The sequence below is a fragment of the Leptopilina boulardi genome, unplaced genomic scaffold (genome assembly GCF_019393585.1).
Source record: "Leptopilina boulardi isolate dan_hultmark-lab unplaced genomic scaffold, ZJU_Lbou_2.1 LbouV2_112, whole genome shotgun sequence".
Taxonomy (NCBI): Eukaryota; Metazoa; Arthropoda; class Insecta; order Hymenoptera; family Figitidae; genus Leptopilina; species Leptopilina boulardi.
Genome location: NW_026137655.1, coordinates 3,997,426 through 4,013,653, shown reverse-complemented (window position 1 = coordinate 4,013,653; position 16,228 = coordinate 3,997,426). Strand labels below are relative to the sequence as shown.

Here is a 16,228-nt window from a genome sequence, read left to right as displayed (position 1 = left end):
TAATCTACTAATATTTAAAAGAAAATTCAAATTATTTATTTAAATCTAAATATGGCGGGAATATTTTCAGTGGTACCAAATATAGACAAGTAAAAATTGACAGTTCATCAGGTTTGTCAGCCTGGTCAAACGTTCTAGAAGACGTGTAGAAGCAATAAATTTATTTATAATTTTTAGTATATGGTTTTTAAATTTATTTTTATGTTATGTGTGGTTAGTTAAATTAGTTGAGTATCAATAGTAACTGTGATAAATTATTACTATACGGGAATAATATAAGGTGATCTTATTTTATTATAATAATTCATAAATAAAATACACGTTTCACGTTTTTAGAGGTTATGTTCAAAGTATCCGGCATATTTGGACAAGGAAAATTTTAAAAAATACAATGAAGTTGTTAAAGAAATCAATATTTACTAATTATAAGCATAATATTTACAGTAAGTTTAATTCACAATTTTATATAAAAAATAAAATCAATAAGTATTTAAATATATATTAATCAAAGAAATTTCCTTTAAAGGTAAAGCAATTTTAAAACCTGTTTCATCAAAATGGAACGACTTGCGACGTTTAACGGGAACTGAGAACAAAGTTCTTACAAAAAACAATGTTTTTACTAATTTTAAATTTATAGAATATCCAAGTTCTAAATCGCCTTTTCTTGTCAGAGCTTATGAAATAGACAAGGAACTTCAAAAGGTCCTATGCTTTTTATTATATTAATAATTAAATTTTAATTATTTTTACACGGCGCATTATAAACAAATATTTATTGTTTATAATAATACTCTAATGTAATGTATATTTTTTTTGAATTGAGACATTTATTTTTAATTCGCATAGGGTAATAAGAAACCCTTTGAAGAAGTAATTAAAGGAAATGTTGGTGATGCAATTGCAATGGGTCAAAAACCAATTACATTCCTCCGACAAGTTTTGGCTCTCGCAGTTTTGCCTGAACTTTTGGAGAATCCACAATATCCAGAGGATGCAAAAGAACGTGTTAGGACAATTTTGAAAAATTGTAATGGCGGCAATGTTGGCTCTTATTCAGCATCACCTGGAATTGAAATTATCAGAAGACACGTGGCGAAATATATTGAAAACAGAGATTGTTTTCCCAGCGATTATAACAATATTATCCTCTCAAATGGAACCTCCGATGGAATTAAAGTGCGTGCATGATATTTTGACAAATTATTTACCAAATTTTAATTATGCATGACTTTCAAAAAAGTTAAAAATATTTATTTTTCAAAATTTTAATAAATTAAACGATTGAAAATTTTTAATAAATTTGGTTTTATTTTTAGTCATTTTTGAAACTTTTTAATGAACCAATTAATGGAAAGCCATCAGGAGTTATGATACCAGTTCCTCAGTATCCACTTTATTCAGCAATATTGGAGGAATATGGTTTATATCAAATTGGTTATTATTTAAACGAGGAAAATAAATGGTCCCTGGATATTAGCGAACTCGAGAGAGCTTATCAGGTGTCTGAAAAAATTTGCAGACCACGAGTATTAGTTGTGATAAATCCTGGTAATCCAACTGGTCAAGTTTTGTCACTTGAGAATATTCAAGATATTATTAAATTTGCACACAAACGTCGTCTTTTCTTACTGGCTGATGAAGTTTATCAAACTAATATTTATGGCGAGAATTCAAAATTTCATTCGTTTAAAAAAGTCATGAATGCAATGGGTGAACCGTATTCTGAAATGGAACTTGCGTCTTTTATGTCCATCTCAAAAGGTTTATTTATTTCTTAAATATTTAATTTATTATTAAATGTAATAGTGATGCAATATGTAATTGATTAATTATTAAGTTAATTTTTATTTAAAGGAATTTTTATAAATTATTTTCTTGTTACAAGGTTATACGGGCGAATGTGGTCTTCGAGGTGGATATGCAGAGATAGTAAATATGGATTCCGATGTAATGTCTATTTTTTTAAAGTCCCTTTCGGCAGTTTTGTGTCCAAATATTTTGGGACAAGTTGCAATGGATGTGGTGGTGAATCCTCCAAAACCCAATGAACCTTCGTATTCAATTTTTATAAAGGAAAAAACGGAAATACTAAATTCATTAGCCGAGAAGTCACACTTAATGACTGATACTTTAAACAGTATTCCTGGTTATAAGGTATTTTTTACTCGGAAATTTTATTTTCAAATTTATATTTCTAATTTAACTATTTATTGACTTAATTGCATGTAAAAAATCTAATACAAGACATAATAAATCCCAGGTGAATCGAGCTTTGGGATCGATTTTTGTTTTTCCAAGAATAGATTTTCCAGAAAAGGCAATCGCTGCCGCAAAGGCCGTTAATCAATCACCTGATTTATTTTACACATTCAGATTACTTGAGGCTACTGGAATTTGTGTATTGGCCGGATCTTGGTTCGGTCAAAAACCTGGAACTTATCACTTTAGAACAACAATTTTACCTCAAAGAGAACGGGTAACAAAAATGCTCAGCTCCCTGAAAGAATTTCATTTAAAATTTTTAGAAAAATACAGTTGATGTCGGCTAAGAAAGTTTGAGGAGGAAATACTATATCAATTAAACAATAATAATTATTATAATTGAATAGTAATGAAAATCCATCAGGATTTTATGTTAATCAAATTTTAAAATATAGTTTATTAATCGTTATAGAATCAAGTTTAAATATTTATCAAGATTCCATCGATAATTCAGAAACTTCATTACCGACTTTCAATATATAAATAATGCTATTTAGTTTATCACGAGGATCGTGAGACTTGTCTGCGTCTTATTCTTCTCGCGACACAACAGATCGTATTTCTCACATTGACGGAAAATTAATGATTAACAGCATTACACAGTTAACTAGAACTAGTTTTCAGTGACCTCAAAATTTCAAACAGTTCTCAAAAGATTCAAAAGTTACTACTGACACGAATATAATCAAGACACATTTGTATATAACATTACAATAGTAATGTTTTGAAGAAAGCCATCTACAAATAAAACAAATTACGGTAACTACTTGTTTATTTTAATCTCTATATAAATTTTTGTTTTGTATTAAAAGAAGTTTTTATCTTCTTAATCATTAAGTTTGATAGTTGAGAAATTGATAACAATTTGTTATGCATGTTTTGCTCCAAAAATTATTGATAGTATAAAATAGCTCATTAAAAGTTTTATTAAATTTCCAAAAAGAATGAAAAAGTTTAACCGGTTTTTTAAAAATTACAATTATTATTCAATTTTTTGTGGATTTTTTAAATGTATATTAAATTTTTATGTGCAGACTAATTCATATGTGACGGTTTCGTGTTTTTTTTTTAATTCTTTTTATACATCATTTAACTCGTGACCCAGAAATAAACACTTCCAAATATCATCTGAGAATAGGTTGTGGTTATACATATGTATGTAAAATCCGGGAAATTGTTGAGTTGTATAAAAGTATAATGCCAGAAAAACGACTTTAAAAAGAAAGCAGGTATAAATTCTTATGTAATGAATTTACACTTTTATTCACGTTATAAAGATCTTTTAAAACAAAGTATATTTTTTTAATTAAATTAAAAAAAAGTTGTTTAAATATTTTTCAATTATTTAAACTTGATTACATTATAAATGGGTTGACAATAAATGACAATAAATTTCTATATTTATTTATAGGTAACTTTTACTTTTTCTCCCACGTGAATAAATTAACATCCCGGCAAATCACGTAACGCCTGAATAATATCAACCTTCATGACTGTAGTGAATTTGGCATTAACATTCGTGACAAATTTTTTTTTAATTGTTGACAAATAACAGATGCATAATAGTAACAAAAAAAATTATTAATATATATTATTTTGAATAATTTATTAGTTTATTTTCATTTATTTAAATTGATGAAATTAAAAATATATGGTTTTTGTTTTAAATTATGTTTAGTAATGTTTAAGAAAAATAATTATCCAATATATTTAAATGTTTTTATAAGTTTATGAAAGAGATACGTAAACACTTTTATGATAGAAATAGAATTAGGTTAAAAAAAGTGGATAATATTATGTCTAATTAATAAATATATTATAACGGCTTTTAATAGTGATTAATATTGATTTGAGAGTCGGTACAAACTGCAAAGAGCGTGACCCTTACAAGTTTGATTTTAAAAATAAAATAAATATTCTCTCAATCTGATTCCATTAAATTCAGTTGTCTTCAGAAAGTCAATGTTAAAAAAATATAATTATGTGTTGTTGGTTTAGAAATGTTTACTAAAATCTGTAAAACTAAATTTTTATTGCAGGTCAATGAGATAGATGTGATTGGAGATAATTTAAGAGCTATAAAACTCAATGAAGTTTGAAGACGTTGGAATTTTATATATAGGAATACACTGGAACCTCGATTATTGAGACTCGACAAAAGTACGGTAAGATTAAAACTATTTCCAATATTTAGTATATAACAAATTTATTTCTAGTCATAAATTATTTTATATTTTTTTTTTGCCTCCATTGATGGTGTTTCGAGTTATCGAGGTTTGATTGCATTAAAAGAATTATTAGTAGACTTTAAAGGAATAAATTATTTTTATTATTAATATGATAGGGAAATAATTAAACTTGAATAATTTGAATCATCAGGGAAAGCAGAAAAAAATATTGAGTTATCTAAAATTCAAAAAAATTTTGCTGAGAGTGAAACATTTTTAATATTAAACATTCTAATTAACGACAGTAGTTTTTAATTAATTTTTTTTAATCGACTGCATGATATAGTTTTAAAAAAACAAAGTATTGGAAATTTTTTGATATTTTCATTATATATATTTGATGTCGTTTAATTTTAGTATACTTACATATATATATATATATATATATATATATATATAAATCATTTTGTCATAAAAAATTTATTAAATTCAATTTATATGGATAATTTAAATATTTTTTTCCTAGTTTACCAGATCCATCAATGCCAGTCAATCGATGCGAGTCTGAATAATCGACGTTTCAGTGTCATTATTCGAATTATATAAAGAAACAAAATAATATATTTTGAAAAAGAGCGGGATTGTTATTTAAAAAAAATAAAGACAGTAGTGCGCAGAACGGGTTGCCTTCAGAATCAAAAGTCCTGGGAAAAGAACAGTGTGTGTAAACATTGACAGCTGTTGATAAGACTATAATTGGAATTTTTATTAAATATAATCATGAGTACACACGGACAATTGAAGACATTCATTGGCAAAGCATGGTCACGAGGATGGGAGCATAGAAGCGGGAGTGACTTTCGTGTTAGGGGTACAAGGGGAATGGGAGGCGGTGCTTTAGTCTTTACTAGTGCAGTGGGCCAGTCTGGAACAACTTTTCTACAACCGGTGTCACTTCAAAACAATCACAGTAAAAGCATGACCAGCGCTGAGAAGAAAGTCCTCACAGAGGATAATGTTTATTACAATTTAAAAATCATGGAATATGCAGTTCGTGGTCCACTTCTTCTTCGGGCCAATGAAATCGAAAAGGAATTACAAAAGGTAAATGATTCCATTCATAACTTCTATATTTGACGTTCGCGCAACTCAATATACTTTTCTTTTATACGCACGCCCTACTTTTAATTTTGCTTTTTTATCTTAAAATCTTTAACAATTCATTTCTTAACAAGTTAAAAAAGACTTAAAAAGATGTTTTATGAATTAGGAATTAAACAATCGATTCTCAATTGTTGCTTGTACTATGCATTCTTCTTACTGACAGATTGTTGCTGGATTATTAATTTCGGTTGATTCGCATTTGTTATTTAGCTTTTTTACATCAAGTAATTTGTAATATAATTAAATAAAAGTTTATTAATGGATTTTTTATTTGTACATTTTTCTTAATGTGTATGTCAATTTTTTTTTATATAATTAATATTTCAAAAAATGGATCAATAACAAGAGTGTATTCTGTTTGATTACATTGTCATAGATACTTGTTGCTTTTGTAAACTAATATTTGTCATTTTAAATTTTAGTTTTTTGAAATTAAATTCGCAATGTTTTGACGTTTAACAATTAGGAATTCTAACCTATAAATTTGAGGTGACACGTGAAATGTAAATGACAACCGGTTGTAACTTATTTGCAAAATCATTGACATTTAATATTCTTATGAGATTTTTTTAATGATTTTCAATTCTGACAAGTTGTTTTTATCTATAGTGAAATTGCGTTCTAACCTAATATAAAATACAAAGTTTTTCTAAATACTTCAAAGTTAAAAATTTTTTTGGTTTATTTTTAGTCTACCTTTGACTGTTCTACATTCCAGTACTTGAGGATCGATTGGTTTAGTAGATTAAAATATTTATACATTTAACGATTTGCTGATAAAATATTTACTTGTATTTAAAAGAGAGGATAGTTAATTGTTAACAAATTTTATAAAATTCTTTACAAATCTCTACAAAAATAATTCTTTTTACAATTCATACAGTAAAAATTAAGGTAAATTATTATTTTATTTTTAATTACCTATTGTTGTTTTATTTCAAAATTTGTGTAATCATCTATTAAGCAAAAAGTTAAATAAAAGAATAATTTTATTGTTGACGCATATTCAATGAGTTTATAGCATCACGTGAAATAGTTTCCTTAAATGTTTCAACCTTGAAATAACATGATTACATGTTGTGCTTAAATAAACGAGAAATCTCATCTTAAATTTTTTTTTTAAATTAAAGATTTTGAAATTTTCTAAAAATTGAATAATTTATGTTTGTTTTAAAAAATGAAGAAATAGACCATAGTTTTATTCTTATCTTTAAATTGTCGAACGTTTTTCTCGTCTCGAAAAATGATAAAGATTAATCGTCATAATCTTGTTCTCAATAAATCAATTTCATAACGTTCACGTAATAATAATTTATTGTTAAAAATTAAATTTCATTTATTTCTACTTTAATTATTTGTGTTGTTTTTATAGTTATTATTTAATTGTAGATTTATTCAATATTTTTATTAAATATTTAAATTAATTTAAAAATTAGACGGTTGTAAATTTTTTGTTTATAATTATTACGCGAGAATATTGATTTTTTTGTTTTGAACATTCATTAAAGACGTTTCAAAAAATATTTATGCAATTTTCTAGATATTTGCATTTTTGCAATAAACTTCATTTTTTAAATATTCTCGTTTTTTGTTTTCAGGGAGCCCAGAAGCCATTTAAATCCGTAATTAAAGCGAATATTGGAGATGCACATGCAATGGGCAATAAGCCGATCACATTTTTACGACAAGTATTGGCTTTGACAGTAAATCCAGAACTTTTGGATGATCCAAATTATCCGGAGGATGCTAAGGAACGTGCATCGACAATCCTGAAAAATTGCGGAGGTGGCAGTGTTGGTTCGTATTCGGCGTCTCCTGGTATTGAAATTATCAGAAAACACGTAGCGCAATATATTCAAGAGCGAGATGGCTTTCCCAGCGATTACAACAATATTATGTTGGCCAATGGGGCTTCGGATGCTATTAAAGTATGTAAATTACTGTTTATTTAATTATTAAACTATTAATTAATAATTAAATTTAACTAAAGAAATTAATATCATAGAATATTTCAAATTTGTTTTTTTTGGGCAATTTTTATATTTTTGAATATATAAACATATTTTAATTATCACAAATTATTGAAATGTTTTTATTTTATTTTAGTCGTTCTTAAAACTTTTCAATGAGCCAGTCGATGGAAAACCATCAGGAGTAATGATACCAATTCCACAATATCCACTCTATTCTGCTATATTAGCTGAATTTGGTCTATCGCAAATTGGCTATTATTTAAATGAGGAGAATAAATGGTCTCTCGATATCAGCGAACTCGAGAGGGCTTACAAAGAGGCTGAAAAAAAATGTAAACCAAGAGTATTGGTTGTGATAAATCCTGGAAATCCCACTGGTCAAGTTTTGACACGTGAAAATATAATTGATGTCATTAAATTTGCCCATAAACATAATCTATTTTTATTGGCTGACGAGGTTTACCAGACAAACATTTATGATAAAAATTCTAAATTTTATGCATTTAAGAAAATCGTTAATGAAATGGGAAAACCGTATTCTCAAATGGAGCTTGCATCATTTATGTCAGTCTCGAAAGGTATTAATTCTCTTCTTTTCTAATTAATAAGTTAATTATTCTAATCTAATAAGTTTTGTAAAATAAGGATAACTCGCAAAGATTGTGATAAATAATATTTGTTATTTCTCGCAAAGATTGTGATAAATAATATTTGTTATTTTTTCAGGTTTTTCAGGCGAGTGCGGTCTTCGTGGTGGTTATGCCGAGATTGTTAATTTGGAGCCGGCTGTGATGGCAGTTTTGATGAAGTCAATTTCGGCAATGTTATGTCCAACAGTATTAGGTCAAGTTGCAATGGATGTTGTCGTTAATCCTCCGAAATCTCATGAACCCTCTTACGAATCGTTCATGAAGGAAAGACACGAAACATTAGAATCTTTGGCGGAAAGATCTCGATTGGTTGTCGATACACTTAACGAAATCCCCGGATATAAGGTAATTAATTAATTATAATTCATAATATTAATTTTTCGTTATATTTAATAATAATATAGAATATAATTCGATTTAATGATAACTCTTTTTTTTATTCAATATCTTTATTGGTATAACTTGAAGGTAAAACAAAAGTACAGAATGAAAATTCAACATGTACGTATGATACACGAAGTATTCTATTTTTAATATTCATTATTATTAAAATATTGATAAAGCTTTAAAAAAAATTTAAATCAACAACTTATTTATGTTAAATAGAATATATTTATTCAAAATAAATTATTAATATTCTAAGATGAATGAAATTTTTTTTCTAAAATTCACTACTATCTAAATTTGTCTATTTAATAAATTGTAAAAAGTATTTTGTATTCATATATGAATACAATAAACAAAGAAGGTAAACAAAAGATATAAGTTAATAATTAAACATTTTTGTTTATCAATACTGGGTTTTTTTTTTTGCTATTACTATATAACATAGATGTTTTCTTGCCAGGCTAATCCATCAATGGGTGCGATGTACGTTTTTCCGAAAATTGATCTCCCTGAGAGAGCGATTAAGGAGGCAAAAGCCAAAAACATGCAACCCGATGTATTTTATGCATTTAAGCTCTTGGAAGCTACTGGAATTTGCATCATACCCGGCAGTGGTTTTGGACAAAAACCGGGAACATATCATTTTCGTACAACAATTTTGCCACAAAAAGAAATGATCAAATCTATGCTTAATAGTCTCAAGGAATTTCATATAAAATTCCTTAAAGAATATAGTTAAAATGACAATAATAAAATTCGATAAAGAAAGAAAATTTCAATGCTGACAAATAATAATTTTAATGTACTTATAATATATACATGTTTGAAAATCAAAAAAAAGAAAAACGTTCGACTTTTGTCGATTGGTCAAAATAACTGAATTATTATTAAATGTCGTTGATTTGTAAATAGCACTTTAATCATATATAATATTGTTGATATTTGTGCTTTCGATTATATTGATTAAATTTTACAAGAAAAAAGAATTCTTTTTTTCATTCTTAAAATGAATTTAGATCACATCACAGAAACAATGACAATTTGAATTTTTTTTATTTGTTTTTATACTGTTCTAATCTATATTTACATTTTGGGCAAAAGGATTTTTTAAATTTCTACAGGTATCTAAAGATCACTCGACAACCTTTCAATTTCTTCGACGAAAAATTGCATATCCTCCTCGGTCAATGCTGAATTTTGCACGACAAGCCTAAAGAAATTTCTGTTATGTCGTAGTGGTTGATAAGTGATGAGCATCGAACCTTGTTTCACCATTCTTTCCTTGATAATTGGGGCAATTTTATGCAATTCATTCATCAATTGTTCACCCTGCATTTGGCGTTTCGATGGTGGAATATAGCGGAAACAAATATTCGTGCATTCCGGTTCCTGTAACAATTGCCATCCATTGCGATTTCTTATCATTTCTAAGAAATAGCGTGACAACTCGAATACACGATTTACGTGTTTCTCAAAACCCGCGGTGCCCTTTGCCTTCCACATGAACCAGAATTTGAAAACGTCAGCACGTCGACCGCATTGGATAATTTTGTCGCCGACATCGTATGATGTGTCGTAAAATTTGTCTTTTTGAAACAGGTACGTGGCCTTTGCACCGTGTGCTGATTGCATCAAATTTTCATGACACGTCAAGAATGTGGAACACTGCTGAGGCGCTGTTAACATTTTATGGGGATTCCACGTGACGGAGTCAGTGAACTGAATTCCCTCTAGCAGGTGACGATATTTCCTATCATAAATAATATTAAAAATTAAAAATGCTAATTTATTCGGAATAATTCAAATATTGTATATAAAATTATATTTCACGCAATAACTGGTAATACCAGATTAAATTAGTATTCCGATAACGTTATGGAATTTAATTTATTCAATGATTAGATATTTCAACCTATCATTAAGTACAATATCATATGAAAAGTGTATTTTTTTAGGGAACTGTTTTGTTTTTTTTTGTCCTTAGAAAATAGAAAGGTTCGATTTGACCTTGCACTGATTTTTTTATTAATCTATCAGTTTTTAATTATTATATAAAAATTCTTTTTTTCTGCATCTTATGTATAGTTGCTTATAATTACTATTGAAAACATGATTTATTTACTAAACTTATACCTAATTATTAAGATAAATTATTCTGAGATTAAATTAAATTTTCAGACTCACTTGGACATCAAGGTGCTTCCACCCCAAGCGGCGTCGACGTGGAACCACATTTGATACTTGTCGCAGATCTTTTTAATCTCCAAGAGAGGATCAAAGGCCCCGAGAACAGTTGTGCCTGCGGTTGCTGAAACCATTAATGGAACTGCACCCTCGTCCAAAGCTTGTTGAACTTGTTTCTCGAGATCTTTGACGCACATTTTGCCACGAGAATCAACTTTCACAGAGAAGACGTTACTCATTCCAATTCCCATGAATGATGCCAGCTTCTTCACAGAATAGTGTGCATCCTCGGACGTGAAAACAATGAGTCGTGGCAATTGACAGAGGCCAGTTTCTTTGATTTTTGGATATTTATTGTGTCTCGCCAAACTAATGGCATAACCATTTGACATTGAGCCACCGGGACAAAAAATACCATCGCCCTTGCCATCTTCCCAGCCGACAATTCGTCTCATTTCTTTGAGGACTTCTTCCTCCATGAGGGAGAAGACGGGCGACACTTCGTACGTGTAAATAGACGGATTTAAGGCGTCTGTTAGCCATTGACCAACGAGACCATATGGGTCAAGACCGGAGAATAATTGATTGACAAAATGTGGATGACCAGTTTTCACGCTGTATTTTATCACTGATTTGGCGATAGCGAGAAGATCATCCTGCGAGACACCATCATCAGCAAGATTGAAATTTATTATGGACTTGAGATCAAGTGGTTCCACCCATTCAACAACTTTGCTCTTCCTCGATAGACCCTAAAAATGGAAAATTCACAACCGAATAGGTATTTTTTTCGATTCTTTTCTAATTCTTTATTTCTCTTTCTTTTTTATTTCTTTACTTTTACAAATTGATTTTCTAATTTATTAAGATTTTCTGATACGTATAAGAAAAATATTTTCTTCAGAATACAATAAATTCTAAATTTACTTTTTCAAACAAAATTATTTGGTTCAATAATAAAAAATTTATTTTGACTTTAGTTTGACAAATATTAGTCAAATGATAAATTAGATAAAGTATTTGATTAAATGTTTTCTTTAGTGTGTCATTAAAGTCTTAATAAACGACTAGAATTAAAATTTCAATTTGTGAAAAGCTGCAAATTTCATTCAAGATATTTTATTATAACTATGAAAGAGAAAGTAATTTTTAACAAACAATAGAAGTAAAATTAACTTTTTTATGATAAAACAAAAATTAATCTCAACCAAATGTTAAATAAACAATGTAATTTTCTTTTTAAGATTTATTCTTAAAAAATCAAAAATTATGTCACCAAAAAAGCGAAATTAGACATAATAATACTTCTTGAATGAAATTTGCATATTAATTGATTCGATACAGTTTGTAAATTAAGTTTTTCTTTTATGTTTCCACGTCCTTGACTGTAATGATAGAAAGTTTAGAATAACGTCAGTTTCACGCACTATTGCTAAACGTGAACATGACACTGTCATAATAATTGGTCCTCCAAATTAATTACATTTTTCTGCTTTTTTTTTATTTATTATTTTTTTTTTTTTTTGCTTTATCCATAAAGCTTATTAATGGATATATGTTTTATGAACTAATAAGGCAATTGTCACACATTTCTACAAAATTTGTCATTAATCACATAATTGGTATTTAATTACTAATAGCAGGTGGTTAATGAATTTGTATTATTTTTTTAATTTTAGTCACGTGACATAAATTAAACAGTAATTTTATGATAAAGGGCATAGACAATTAGATCATTAATGTTTAAAATTTTAAAACAATTACGATAATAGAAATTTCTTTTTTTTACATTTTTAATATTTTCTTTAAAAAAATTAATCTTCTTAATTATTCTATTAAATAACTTTTTATAGAAATTTTTAATTTCTAACAAAAACAAAATTTGATAGAAGTAATTTTTTTTTTCTTTTTCTGAAATAAAAAACTTTTTATGAAATATTATTCTATTAAAATATGGTGCTTTTAATTTTTTATTCAAAAATAATAATAATAATTCAATGTCACTTTATTAAATTTAGGACGATTGAGTTTAATTTATTATAGAATTTATTAAATTAAATTAACTAGAGACATTTTACTGAATAAAAAAATTTTTCTTGTTATATTAAAAATTTTTTTCAAGTGCATAAAAAATAAAAGATATTCAAATGAAACTTGTATAAATCAAGTAATTTCAATAAAGGTTACAAAATATGAAAAAAATTAATTTCAAAATGGAAATTAGATTAATTGCCTATCTAATAACATACTTTGTTGCATTCTAGGTATAAAAATTGTTATTAGAAAAAAAAAATTGAAGGTAACAGATTTTTTCCTTGAGAAAAATAAAAAAATATATATAAGTTTACATATGCGTATAAATCTGGAAATATTATGAATGAAACTTTATATAATTTCCCTGAACTTGTCATTAATTTTGTTTCTAATTTGTATAGTATTATCTTTATTCCGATAAATTCACAAATATTGAACTTCAACAGTCACATCCTAAATCTAATCTTTATGGGATTCTTTTTTTAATTTTGTAGAACTGATAAGTATTAAGTTCATTGATCCAACAGTCGTAATTTTGTAATTAAACAAATGTTTATGGCAACGCAAAAATTTGTTCATGGTTCATTTCTTAAAAAGATGTGTTAATTGTGAATATTTAAAGTGTTTTTTAAAATAAATAAACGAAATTTAAAATTCCAATCATAATAAGATAATCGCAGGTCAGGGAAAGTATAGAAAAGACATGAAAAGGAAATTTATTCTCTTGTCTGACAAGGAAAACCCGTAGAAATCTCAGTAAATTTCCATAAACAAGAAATATGAATCGCCTCGTTTTACATTCTCAATTTCACAAAATGAAAAAATAACGTAGAATAAAATAATATTAATAATTAAAAATACCATTTTTTGATAGATTTATATAAAAAAAATAATGACATTTTTTAAATAATATAATTCTGTTCTATGTGAGAAAAATTATGAACTTAAAAATTTGTCATTGACTATGAAATTTGGTCACAATGACAAATAAATGTGAAATGTGCTTTCAAAGCAAGAATTGTAATGATTGTTGACTTTTTTCTCCTGGATTCTCGCCCGAAGAGTCAAGGAGCTAAGAATGATAAGTGAATATAGTATGATGATTTATTTATGAAGCTGATCTCATTAATCATACCATTTATGCATTGAGTTTGTTCACTCGATGAAAAACGTTTTATACATTATCAACTCGAAAAGATTCCTTATGCAATTCATGCCGTGATTACCGTTATTTTTTTCCACTACTTTTTAAATATTCAATAAATTTTTGACAATTTTCAAAATTCCTCACAACTTTCATCTACATTTTCATTAAATTTTTATTTCACTCGTAAACAACTTTCTTCCAATATACTTTAAATCGTTTGTTTACTCAAATGTTTTTCAATTCGCTCGTTTATAATCAGTGTTTGATAAAACATAACTAGTGCTTTAATTAGTGTTTTACCTAGTGCTTGTTGCATTGATGTTTCTGAATTATTCAATTGGTGATTTTAATACTTCATTTGTGCTCTTAATTATTTAGGGTTCGTTATGATTGTGTTTTTAGGGTTTCCAATGAATTAGTTCTAAAACAATTAGTGGCTTTAATGAGATTTAATTAGCAACTTGGATGATTAAATTATTGAAAAAAAATTTCATTTGATGTTTGTTATTGAGTGATTTGATTGTTTAAATTTCAGGCCACTCACCTCGAAGACAGCATCGTTGAGAATCAAATTAACCGAATCACGAATAAATTTCTCGTGCTCGCGCCTCGATGGAAAACTGCGAAGCGATTCCGGGAGTTCATCATCGTTGACAGGAGTAGCAGCAGCATTCTTGGTGGTGGTACCATTTTGCGAATTTGTATAGGCGTTTTTGGAGCCGTTCAATTTATTATTGACAGACATCCCCGTCGTATTCTCGTAGGTTTTACAATCAACTTCCTGGCACAAACACTCTTCCATGGTCTCCTCATTGGCTGGCATGGCTCTCTTGGTAGATCGTTTCGTTCTGGACCTCCGTTTACGGCCTCGGCTTCCTTTATACGCTAAAAGTTTGTATCAAGGACAAAACACAACGTTGTGAACTCCCTCCATGTGACTATATACACACTTTACGTATCTCTGAATCGTGTCATAGTTTTTACTCCTTATTGCTAGTGGCGTTTCACATCAATATATAATATAAACACTAACGTGTACAAACTCCTTTTCCTGGAAATTTTATTTACTTTTCGAGGTGACGACGTTCTTCCTGTCTTATCATTAGGATCCTCTGAATTCTCTTCCGTTTTTTTTCTTCGTTTTTTGCGCCTATAGTTTTTTTCCTTTCCTCTTTGACACGTTCACCGAGATGCGACCTAGTGTTCGTTGTAATCGCCAATCACTGCAATTAAAACAAACATTCCTAGAGGTAAAAAATCCTGTATGACGTGGGTGTAATGGTTTTTTTCTCGATGCTCTCGATTGAATCACTTTTTCAAGAATTTAAATAAAAAACGAGAGTAGAGTAGAATTATTTAGCAAAATAAGAAAAAAAATTATTTGAAATTGATTAAAAAACTATTATTTGGCATTTCAATTTTAAAATTAGTACATATTTTTAAAAAATTGAATAAATTCGAAAATATTTGATATTTTATTTTTAATAAAATCATTTATTATGATGTCAAATGAGAAGCGCGTTTATCGAGACCCTATGTGCCAAATGACTTTAAAGAGACTTCTGCAATTGAGTTATCATTTGCCTTATCTGATTGGCGATTACGCACTTTTATCATATTAATAAAGTTCAATCTTTGTTTGTAATTAATTAATGACGTAGTCACTTTATTATTGGGTGAAAAAATATGTAAATACTCGGGGAAATTTTAATTAGATTTTCCTTAGGAATTGAAATAACAATTTCTAATAATTTCAGGAATCATTCAATTATTTTTTTTCAATAATAAACGAAATACAAAGAAATAACAAAATAAAGAAATTTTAATTATTCCAAAAAAATTAAGAATACATAGTAAATTTTTTAATTTTTCCGTTGAAATATATCTCATTGAGGGAATAAGACAAATAATGTGGAAAAAATGTTTTTGAACGAAATTATTCACTCATGTGTATCGTAATGAGAGTTATTGTCTTTAAAAACGTTAATGTCTGGTTATAAACATTAAAAAATTTACGTAACATATTATTGACGTTTTCTAAGGAAGTTTTGATACTTTAATAAATAGTTTTATTCGGTAAATATAAAAATGTTTAATAGACTCGGAGTATCCTCAATTAGTGCAAAAAAAAGAAGAAAAAAGATCTGTCAGCATATGAAATGGCATTGCAGAAAACCTTCGTCATATATTTCTGTGTGTGGTAAATGATCATTTGCGTTTTTTTTTATTTCCATCTCCTGGCATAGAGTACTGCCC

At 27.8% G+C, this 16,228-nt stretch overlaps 2 protein-coding genes across 8 annotated transcripts; one reads left to right on the top strand and one right to left on the bottom strand.

Annotated features, from left to right (window-relative positions):
• The first annotated feature begins 57 nt into the window (after window positions 1-57).
• On the top strand, window positions 58-9,593 carry LOC127277914 (alanine aminotransferase 1). Of its 7 annotated transcripts, none has more exons than XR_007842431.1 (8): window positions 58-226; window positions 337-443; window positions 527-705; window positions 850-1,179; window positions 1,320-1,764; window positions 1,889-2,157; window positions 2,264-3,024; window positions 4,305-4,425. XR_007842431.1 is itself a non-coding variant. In XM_051299386.1 (7 exons), the coding sequence occupies exons 2-7, from the start codon at window positions 392-394 to the stop codon at window positions 2,540-2,542; spliced, it is 1,554 nt and encodes a 517-aa protein (XP_051155343.1). In that variant the 5' UTR covers window positions 58-226; window positions 337-391; the 3' UTR covers window positions 2,543-3,028. The 7 variants fall into 7 exon arrangements, 4 of the variants coding, with proteins under 4 accessions (XP_051155343.1, XP_051155324.1, XP_051155330.1 ...); XR_007842433.1 differs by having other exon boundaries at window positions 58-280; window positions 352-443; XM_051299386.1 differs by lacking the exon at window positions 4,305-4,425 and having other exon boundaries at window positions 2,264-3,028.
• On the bottom strand, window positions 9,381-15,349 carry LOC127277904 (cysteine sulfinic acid decarboxylase). The gene is made up of 3 exons (XM_051299352.1): window positions 14,517-15,349; window positions 10,792-11,543; window positions 9,381-10,357 (listed from the first exon to the last, which is right to left on the bottom strand). Exons 1-3 carry the CDS (start codon window positions 14,793-14,795, stop codon window positions 9,733-9,735), a joined length of 1,656 nt encoding a protein of 551 aa, XP_051155309.1. The 5' UTR covers window positions 14,796-15,349; the 3' UTR covers window positions 9,381-9,732.
• Window positions 15,350-16,228: the final 879 nt, after the last annotated feature.